The following is a 10,835-nucleotide window of genomic DNA, read 5'->3' on the forward strand; positions in this document are numbered from 1 at the left end:
GCTCCCTGAATCTGGTTAACCTAACTAGTTAGCCAGCTTGCCTTTAGGACCCTCTGTCTGCCTCCACAGTCCTAGAATTATAAGCTCCTCTATACTAGCCCAGCCCCCCCTTTTTTTTTTGGTAAATAATAAATGATTTATTTATTTTGTATACAAAATGTTCTGACTTGATGGCTAGAAGAGGGCACCAGATCTCATTGTAGATGGTTATGAGCCACCATGTGGTTGCTAGGAATTGAACTCGGGACCCCTGGAAGAACAGCCAGTGTTCTTAACCTCCAAGCCATCTCTCCAGCCCCCAAGCCCAGCTTTTATATGACTTCTGATGATCTGAACTCCAGTCCTCATGCTTACATGGCAAACTTGTTATCCAGTGAGCCACCTTCCCAAACCCCCATCTCTCATAAATTGTACCTTCCTTCTTACTACTTGTATAATCTCATGTCTTTCTCCTTATCCTTCCTTTTATACCCAGAGTTTCAAGTCAACAGAATACAATATCTTCGGAAAACAAGAGTGTATCTTTTCATTGGGATGGGGGACCCAAATACTTCTATCGGATCAGCTTTCAATAGCCTTGGTATTGATTGCTCTTAATGTGTGAAAACCCTTAAAAGCTTTTGTTTCTAGCTGGTACAGCTCCCAGTGGGCCACTTAAAAGCCAAAGTGTTTAAGGTTGGTTCCAGGGCTAGTTTGTAGATTATCTCATTGATTTGAAGATAATTCAAAGAGAGAATTCAGATGTCCCAAGTCAGGCTTTCAGAGGTTCATGTATTTCTTGAGTTGTTTAAGCAGCTAATTAACTGCTCTGTCCAGCCAGTGCCCTTTAGCTTATTGTTTCTTTGATGTGTTGGAAACTTAAGCCACATGAAGTTCCTTTCCTCTTTTCTTGTAGGAAACAGTAAAATGCAGTGAAGAGATCCAAAGCTCTTTCTTGAATCATCAACTACATTCTAGCCTGTGACCTTGGATTTGCCTGTCTGATTCTTTAGTTTCCTTATGTAAAATCAGACTAATAACACCTCATGGAATAGCTAGAGATTAAATAGGATGACATTAACAACACTGAACTTAACAGGCACTTAATAAATGGTGCTTAAACATCTATAATGAAATTTTTTAATCAAATGACTTTGTTTAGGAGTGCATTTTTCATCATGGCCAGTTTTCAGGTTTTCAAAGAAGGAACTGTGGACTTTTTCTTATTTCCGTCTTTCTGCCCTCTTGCCTTTTTCATGATACTAAGGAATGAACCTGAGACCTTGCATATGCCAGGCAGGCAAGAGCTGTCACACTGAATTACATCTCTAGCTTCCAACCCCCATCTCTCTTGTCAGTCTTTCTTTCTGCCAAGGGGGTCAAATGAAGAAAAAGGTATTCCTGGGCAAGATGTAGCAGTGCATGCCATTAACCTCAGCACTCAGGGTGCAGAGGCAGGTGGATCTCTGAATTTTAGGCCACCTTGGTCTACACAGTGAGTTTCAGGATAGCCAGGGCTACATAGAGGGACTCTGCCTTAAAAATTAAAGGAAAGAATAAATTCTTATGTAGCCTTTCTAGATTCTAAGATTTCAGATACTACAGAGTTCAAAGACCACATTGACTCAGACCTGCTTTTGGGTACTGAATTAGTTAAGTTAGCCAATAGGTAACTGCTTACTTTGGACTCCTTTCCTGATTGTAGGACTTTAGTTTGCAGATGCTTAGTTTTGGTGGCAGGTGAATAATTCTGCTTCAGTAACTGTCTTATATGTAGTCTCTCTGTTTTCTCCAGGGACAATGGTGACAGATCTAGGCACCGAGCTCCCCGAAATGCCCGAATGTCTGCACCTTCACTTGGACGATTTGTTCCAAGGTAAGAACTGGGTTGTAAGTATTGACGGATCCTTGATGAATGTCTAAGGTTTCATTTTTGTGTGTTTGGATTACTTTGGCTTTACAGAGCTGGTACTGGGACCCAGGGCCTTGCACATACTAGAGAGGCACACTGCCCCTGAGCTACACCAACTTCTGGCCTTTGGATTATCCATATATAGAATTCTTTCCTAGCTTCTATATTCTGGTCCTACCATTTAAACATTTGATGGGAGATTATTAGCCACAGTGCCTAGAGATTGAAAAATGGCACCAAGAGCATACTGTTCAAAGTCTGTCGGAGTCTCTCTTTGTAGTTCTAGTTGGCCTGAACTCATCATGTAGACTGGGCTGGCCTGGAACTCATATATCTACCTGCTGTGCCTGTGATTGCTGGGATTAAAGGCGTGCATTACTCCTGACTAACTTTACTTTAGAAGAAGGTCAGTAAGGAGTCACACATTTATAAAAGGACAAATCCTATAGATTTTATGGATTTTTAGTTAGTATATCACTTAGGCTATATTTTGTTATAACATATCTTTTGGGGCCCAGTCTGGCCTTGAACTTGCAATCCTTCCTTAGTCTCCCATCTTTATAAACCATGCCATTTATGCCCAGCCTTACTTAGACAACGATTTTGAGACTGTAGTTTCTCCTTTGTTGTTTGGTAGTCTTTAGTTGGCTTTTGACATGTGATTCCCTCTTACAGGCGTTTTTTGCTGCCTGAGTACTTGCCTTATGCTGGGATTTTTCATGAACGTGGACAGCCTGGCTTGGCTACTCATTCTTCTGTTAACAGGGTCCTGGCAGGTAAGGAAATATTTCTTTGGATTTTGAAATTGTGAAAGGCAGGAAGCTAAAAAGTCTTCCTCTTTCCCCTCTTTTGATATGACAGTTTCTTAGCATTGGCTGAAAGTCTGTTGAGTGTAAGATGCAGTTTCTTACCTCCAGACAAGAATCAGTACAGCTGAGAAACTGTTTCTCTTGTCAAGTTCTACTTCCTTCAGGCCCTTTTGTGAAAACAAACAAACAAAAAAGGAGGGGGGAGCCAGGGAAGAAGGGAAAAAACTTATTTTTCCCAAGACAGCATTAGCTATCCTGGAACTCATTCTGTAGACCAGGCTAACTTCAAACTAAGATGCACAAATCTCTGCCTCCCAAATGCTGGGATTAAAGGCTCACATACTGACTGTCTCAGAAAGAGAATTTTTAAAAACCGTTTGTTTCTTAATATAGATAAGTAACTCCTGGCTGTGCTTTAATTGGGTGATAAAGGTGTCTTGTTCATGGTTCAGTTGGTGAGATAGTCATGAGCTAGATCCTGTGATTTTAATTAAGAGCCTCATGCACAGGTCTCTACCCATTTGCTTCTGCCAGCCCGTGGAGATTCCAGGCACTGGAATGGTATGAGGAAGGAGGAGGGAGGAAACTTGTGGAGGCAGCTCAGAACTCCACAGCGTAGAGAGAGGTTGGGCAAGCTCTGCTGCAGTGGTTTATGATAAGGGGGTCCCTTTAGTGACCCATGTTTTAGGGCATAGAGGCATGGTGTGACCAGGTTCTGAGACGTTGTGTGCAGCTGCTTTTGGACAGTCTCTAGAAAAGGGAACAAAGCAGAAATCTACTTTTTGTGGTGAAGATTGTTTCTTCATTGCATTTTTTGTCACCTTCCCATCGCTTTCACCACCAATTTATATAATTATGTCTGAAAAGACAGAAAAGGAATTCTATTAGGCATATATTTAAAGGGTCTTTATTAGAAAAATTTAAATGGCATTCTTTTCTGGAAAACCTGGGCTGTGTGATGGTTAAAGGTAGAAAGGCAGCCAGTGTGAAGATTTCACTGGGGGGCTATCAGAATGTAGCACACTGTTAGCTTTAGTTCAGAGATACACTCTCTCCACCCACATCCGTCTGTCCATCCCCCCTTTCTTTCTTTTCCTTCCCTTTCCCTCTTTCCCTCTTTCCCTTTCTTTTTCTTTTCATTTTTTAAATGTAAAATAGTCTCACTATGTACCCCAAGCCAGGAATTTGCTATGTAGATGAGGCTGATCTCTGACTCCCAAGTGCTGAGATCAAAGGTAGGTGTGCATCTCTAAACCTAGGTATTTGAGGGAATTTTTGTTTTGTTTTGAGGCAAAGTCTCACTGTATATCTTTGATTGGGTTAGAACTTGCTTTGTAGATTAGCCTTCCCTTGAACTCATAGAGATCTGCCTTATTCTTCCTTCTGAAACTGGGAATAAAGGCCTGAACCACCATGCCCAACTTTATTGCAATGCTGTTTTGGCAGCTGGCAGGCCATAGGATCTGGTCTTCCCCTTGACCTAACATAAAATTCCAGAACCCCACAGTCCTCAGGAGTTTCTCTGCCAGATGTTAGGACTTCATACATAGGCCCTGGCCTGGTAGGTGAACTGATTATTCCAATCTCCAGATAACAGTTGAAAGATGACTCTAGCCCTATTTGTTAAACAGTGGATTTGTGCCTCTCAGTGCATGTGGCTTGTGAAAGACAACCACTAACCATTTGCTGCCAGGCAATAATACCAAAGAGTTCTTCTGCCCTCTTCTTTGTTTCAAACAACTGTCTTGGTCACTCCATACCACATATCTTGCTTTTCTGCAAGCAAAATCTGTTTCCTTGGTATTAAAAGAGCTTTTTAAAAGAAAAAAAACAAAAAACCAGCTGTATAGTTTTTCTTTTTTTCCTTTGCTCTAGTAATTCCGTACCTTTACTTTCCATTCCCTACTTTCTGACCAGTGGCCTGATCCCAGCAGATCTGTTTGCTCTTACAGATGCATTTGACTATAAGGGGGTATGTTGTAACGTTTTATAGGTTATGTATGGGTATGACATCTACAGGGAAAATTTGTCTATCAAATGATTCCAAATGTCACCAAGAGAAGAAAATTTAGATTTCTAGAACCTTTTGCCTGAGTTAGCAATTATTTCTTTTCATCATTAATACTCATTTTCTCAATATCAATATTAGCATGCCTATTGGGACTTCCTCTGAAGCTGTCATCATGTATAGATATTTGTATATCCCTCCAAATTCTGTTAACAGCTATGTCATTTTTTCTTTATGCTTCCTTTTTGAAGCAATACTAGTAACAGCAATCAAAACCCAAGTGTGTATTGCTGTGTACTAGGAAGCATTTTAAGTACTTTAGGTACTTTAGGATGTTTTGTTTTAGTCCTGCAGTAGTTCTGAGACAACTGGTATAATGAACAGTGGAGGAAACACTGGTGTCCCTGGACATGCCTCACCTGCACTCTCAGCTAGAGAGTATAGGAGCCAGGGACTGACCCCAGGCAATGGACTTGTAAGAATTCCCTCCAAACCATCTTCTAGTCTGCTACCCCACAATTATCAACATAGAATGTAGAAGACAGAAAGGGCTCCTGGGAAGCTTTTGCTGACCTTCAGTTTTTCTTAATCCCTTTTTTTGGTATTAAATGCTTCCTAGACGTGATCAGAGCTTTATATCTGAGTGGTACTTGCTGAGGGAAATCTTACTATAAGTAGTAGCTTTTTCTCTGAGCCTTCTTGTTCTCCTGGGTATAGATGTTTTGCTTTTTATTAAACTTACTTAGGATCATGTAATTGAGGTGCTATAGTAATGACTGAAATCAGAGTGCAAGAGAAATTAAATTGGTCTTTTAACCTTAGGCATTCCCAATTTTCTTGGAAAGGCTCTTTTCTCTTCTATGATTGGAACCGGATCGTGATGGTCCTAGAATGGTTACACTTGGCAAATATTTGTTCTGCTGTGGTTACAGTCCAGTCAGTGCTCTCGGCCAGCCTCAAACAAGATAGAATCCCTGCTCTCCTATGTTTTGGAGTCTTGGTGGCAAATTATATCTTAAAAGTGCTGCTCAGTTCTTGGTTCCAAACATAAGTAAAAGATCTTAATGGTAAGTGGGTTTTTACAAAGGAGTGGTATGGAAATTTGGCAGATATAGAGGGACAAAGGGAACATACATTTGCAATTTCAGGAATTGTGACCAGCATTGTGGTGGCAAATGAGTCTCCAGTGGGCTCTCAGCAAAGCTATTCTGAAACGTCCATAAAAGTAGATTTGTGGAAAATTAAAACCCTTTAAATCTGTTCTCTTCCATCAGAGCCAGGAAGTGATCACAGACAAACTAAGCCCTTGTACCCAAGTGCCAGTGGTTTGTTAATCTTCATCTCTTCTCTTTTATTTTTTGTTTTATTTTGTGACTTCTCCACAGTTTTGTAGGTCCCTACTAGTCTCCAACTACCTATCAACCCAGGGTAGCACAGACTCTGTACCCATATTTAAATAAATAAATAAATGCATATATACACACTTAAATGCTATGGCATCTCTTAACACATATATGGAGAGGGGGCATGTAGCAGTCTAGAAAGCTTCCCTTGTTGACATTTTAGCAGAGAGGGATTGAACTGAAGCTGAGCACTGCCTCGGTGGATCAGGTGTGGTCATTAGTACTTTCTTATACACTGTCTCTGTAAATCGTTGTTCTACCCTGTGAAGTGAGTGTTGGTTTTAGTATTTCTACCCAGCAGAGAAATCACTTCATTTGCCCAGCACAGTACTATAAGAGGCAGATTTGGGAGATCAAAGCTGGTCTGCCTGTCTTCTGTCTACTGAGCCGTTTTGCTTGAGTTAAGAATCTCCCAAAAGGTTCTTAAGCTTATAATAGTTTTCGATATGTTTGAAGCCTTAGAGAAATGAAATGAGAAGTCCTGGCATAGAACAGCTTCCTTTTAATTACTTAAAGAAAAAAATTGTTCTGAAGATAGGGCCTGAGTAATGTAGGGTGTGTTATCTGCCCTGAATAATCCTCTTGACTTTCATCCTAATGAGCAGATGTGAGCCTGATGTCCTTAATTCACTCTTTTGATTAAAGTCAATGGGAAGTGTCAGACTTTTCTTGTTCTTATCCACAGGTCATTAGAATCTAGTCAAATGTCCTAGATTAGAGATGGCCTTGTGCCTAGTCATCTTTGTTTCTCCCGTGACACTTTAGCCCAGAGGTTCTCAACCTTTGGGTTGTGACCCCTTGTAGGGGATGTGTGAGCTGTTCTTTCACGGGGTCATTGGAAAATACAAATACTTACATTCTGATTCATAACAATAGCAAAATTAATTGTAAAGTAGCAATGAAATAATTTTACAGTTTGGGTTCACCACAATAGGAAGAACTATATAAAGGGTCATGCATTAGGAAGACCGAAGACTACTGCTTTAGTTGGTTATAGATGCATTGTTTATTTTTCACACACTTATAACTGTCTCTATTTTCTTTTTCCTTTTTCTATTTAATTTTGGTGTGGCTTAAGAGCATACTCTATGATTTCAGATATTTAAATTTTTTTTAACTTAGCTTTTGGCTTAGCATATAGGCTAACCCAGCAAATGTGCTTGATCAGAGTGTGTATTCTGTTGATGTTAGATGAAATTGTGTAGCTCATTGGTGAATAGTATTAATGTATTGTGTATCCTTGTTGGTTTTGTTTCTTGTTCTATCCATTCTCAAGATGATACGGAAACAAACTATTATTGCTGAGTTGTGTATTTCTCCCTTTAGTATTATTACTTTTTTATTAAAGTGTTTTTGACATTGTCATTAAGATATCTCTACTCTTATTTCTGTCCTAGAGTCTATTTTTACATTTGTATAGCTAGTGCGTCTCTTCTGTGGTTTCTGATTGCATGATATATATTTTCCATCTTTCATTTTCAACTTAGTTGTTTTTATGTTTGTTCGTTTGTTTGGCATAGTTTCACTGTGTACGTCAGGGTGGCCTGGAACTTACTCTCTAACCCAGGTTAGCCTCAAACCCACAGTGAGCCTCCCATGTATAAGCCACTATGGGGTAGCTTTTATTTAGATTTCTTTTTAACTAATCTTAGTTTTAGAAAATATGTTATTTGTGTATATGTAGATGATATGTAAATGTGTGGACATGCACGTGTCCTGCACAGCTCGTTCATTCTGTGGGAGAGGACAGCTTTAGGATTTGGTTCTTCTCCTTCCACCAAGGATTCTGGGGATCCAACTAGGATTGTCAGGCACAGTGAGCACTTTTCCTAGCTGAGCCTTCTCACTGGCCCACTTCTTTTTCCTTGAGTCACACGGTCATGTCTTTGGATTATTCATTCACATTTAAAGTTATTATTGTGGATTTTTGTCCATCATTTTTGTGTTTGTTTTCTGTATCTTTAGTGTGCTTTTTCGGTTTGATTTCTCCTACTATGACTTTGCATTACATGATATCATCTACCATGCCATTTTAATGCCTTCCCTGATTTTCAAAGAATATTTACTATAATTTGCTTGATATTTATATAGACTTGATTGGTAAGATAGGTAAACATTGTTCTCCATAGCTCTGTTCCCCTTCCCTCTGTTGTGCTGTCCTTGGAATGTATGTAAAATCTAGAGATACTACAAACACAACTTAATTGCTTTTTGTGATCTTATACTCCAGGCATCCTTCTGTTTGTTGACTAGTTTGGGTAAGATGGGCTGGAGAGATGACTCAGTGGTTAAGAACATGTACTATCCTTGCAGAGGTCCCAAGTTCAACTCCCACCACCCACATCAGGCAGCTTACAACTGCTTGTAACTCCAGCATCCAAGGGATGTCCCTAACTTCAGGCACATGCACATAAACAGACATACAGACATACACAGATGTAGATGTAAAATAAATAGTAATAAAGTATTTTCAAAACTTTGCTTTTCCTTATTAACTTATTTTCTAGTCTCCTTCCAAACACTATTTTTCATTTGATTATTTTTGTTCATTGAGACAGGGTCTCACAGTTTGGCCTTATGCTTGCAATCCTACCTTAACTTGCCCAAATGCTGTTTGTGGATATTGTATTACCAGCACTTTCTATAAAACACTAGTGCTCTTTCTTACTTGTCTGTTACATTAGGACTTCCAATCAAGGTCTTTCCACCCTAGTTCCATTCACATCAGTTAACATCTGGGGCTTTCTGTTTTTTTAGGAATTAGTATAATTTGATAATCTGATAGCAACAGCATTATTTAGTACAACAAATTGCTTTATCATGTATTGTATACCACTCTGCATTTGAGTTATCATTTTTGGGAAAGATGAATGACAATAGACACAGATGGGCTATCTTGGTATTTAGTACAAATAGAAACAAATACTGATTTTGCATTCTTTCTGCTCTGTACACCTCTGGGACATGGTAGCCAGGCAAGTAAAGTAAGTAACACATTCCAACTCAACAGCAACTAAGGTGGCTGTTCATAACCCCAGGTAAATGGACAGTTAGTGGTGGTGGTACTAACTAGTGCTGCTTTAATCATTAACCCAATTACCTTTCCTTCTGCTTCAGTGAGGAAAGTGAGGGTGATAAAGGGCTGGCTTGGTTGCCTGGGAAATAATAAATGTTGTACCCCTGAGAGCACAGTCTAGCTGCTGGCCAGCAGCAGGCAGAGCTTTTCTCTTACTCGGCTCAGTTATACACTCTTTTATCACAGCCCTTTGCCCTGTCTCTTCTTAGAACACCAGTGAGAGCTTTGCTTATTGAGAACCTGCCTTCAGATGTTTATGCTGTGTGCCTGCACTCCTTCAGGCCTTTCTAGGGGAATAAAATTGGGCTTGTCAGTAAACTGTACTGGCCCTTTAATATCTGAAACTTGTTTTTTATTTTTGAGTCTTTTTCCCCTTTACCCCTGAGTCCTTTTTGTATTGTCATTTTGAAATACACAGCACTTTATAAATGCTTATTGCCTAGTTGTTTCCAAGGCACATTGGGTATTTTAGGAGAATTAAATGCCCTCAGGGGGTTTGCAGTCTAGCCAGAGAATGACCTAATTTTGGTTTCTGTGTTGTTTTTTGAGGGGTTGAGTTTGTTGTTATTGTTGTTATTATTATCATTGTTGTTTGTTTGGGACCTGCCACTAAAAAATGAATGATTCCCCTAAAATTTTCATTGTTAGTCCAGATAGGTTAGCTCAGGGCCATGTATAAGTGCTGTATGACTCTTAGTATAATTTGAAAAAGCATAGATTGTGTCCCTATTAAGAGTTTGAGTGTGGCCTCAGAAGGGCAGCTGACATTTGCGGGGTAAGTCTGTTGACAGGCAGGCTGTGGAATCAGATTGTCTATTGTGAAATATTTATTTTACTCCTTTTAGCAGTTTAATCTCTGATAATTTGTTTAACTTTAGGACACAGGTTTTTCATATGTATAATATACCTAAGAATAAAGCTTAGCATATAGGGTTAAGGGTTAAATGAATTAGCAAGTGGAACATTCCTAAGCTGAAAATCTGAAATGCTCAAAAATCCAATTTATTGAGCAGCAGTAAAGTACAGGAGGAGAGTTTCACACAATATCACCTTGTTTTATGTATAAAATTACTCAAAATATTGTAGGATTACCTTTACACTGTGTATACATTGAAGTAAAAGTTTTAAATTTCACTTGGGTCCCAACAATCCATAATCAAGGGGGAAAAGTCTAAAATTCAAAATACTTCTAGGCCCAGAATTTCAAATGGAGAATAATAAACTCACATATGTGAAGCACTTGGAATAAGACATATGTGACATGCTGTGTGAGGATTTTTGTGGTGGTTTGGTTGTGTTTGTTTCTTTGTTTGGTTAGTTGTTGTTAGTTTTTTTGAAATGTATGTGTCTCGCTCTGACTCACGGTGGCCTGGACCTCACAGTGTAGCTCAGTCTGGTCTTAGACTCACCCTGGTCCTACTGGTTCTTCCTCCAGAGTTCTGGGATTACAGGCTCAATCCACTATGCCTGCTCATTTTCATTATAAAATTTGGCCCTGTCGGGCATGGTGTCCCACGCCTTTACTTCCAGCACTCAGGAGGCAGAGGCAGGTGAATTTCTGAGTTTGAGGCCAGCCTGGTCTACAAAGTGAGTTCCAGGACAGCCAGGGCGATACAGAGAAACCCTGTCTCGAAAAACCAAAAAAAAA

General features: G+C 39.6%; 1 protein-coding gene across 4 annotated transcripts in view; it reads left to right on the top strand.

Annotated features, from left to right (window-relative positions):
* Positions 1–10,835, top strand: part of Ambra1 (autophagy and beclin 1 regulator 1) — a 181,753-nt gene that overhangs the window by 88,097 nt on the left and 82,821 nt on the right. For all 4 annotated transcript variants that reach the window (XM_021182585.2, XM_021182592.2, XM_021182598.2 and 1 more), the window contains 2 exons: positions 1,775–1,855; positions 2,567–2,667. In XM_021182585.2, the coding sequence (XP_021038244.1) occupies positions 1,775–1,855; positions 2,567–2,667 (182 nt within the window). The remainder of the gene's footprint in view (positions 1–1,774; positions 1,856–2,566; positions 2,668–10,835) is intronic.

The sequence above is a fragment of the Mus caroli genome, chromosome 2 (assembly GCF_900094665.2).
Source record: "Mus caroli chromosome 2, CAROLI_EIJ_v1.1, whole genome shotgun sequence".
Classification (NCBI taxonomy): domain Eukaryota; kingdom Metazoa; phylum Chordata; class Mammalia; order Rodentia; family Muridae; genus Mus; species Mus caroli.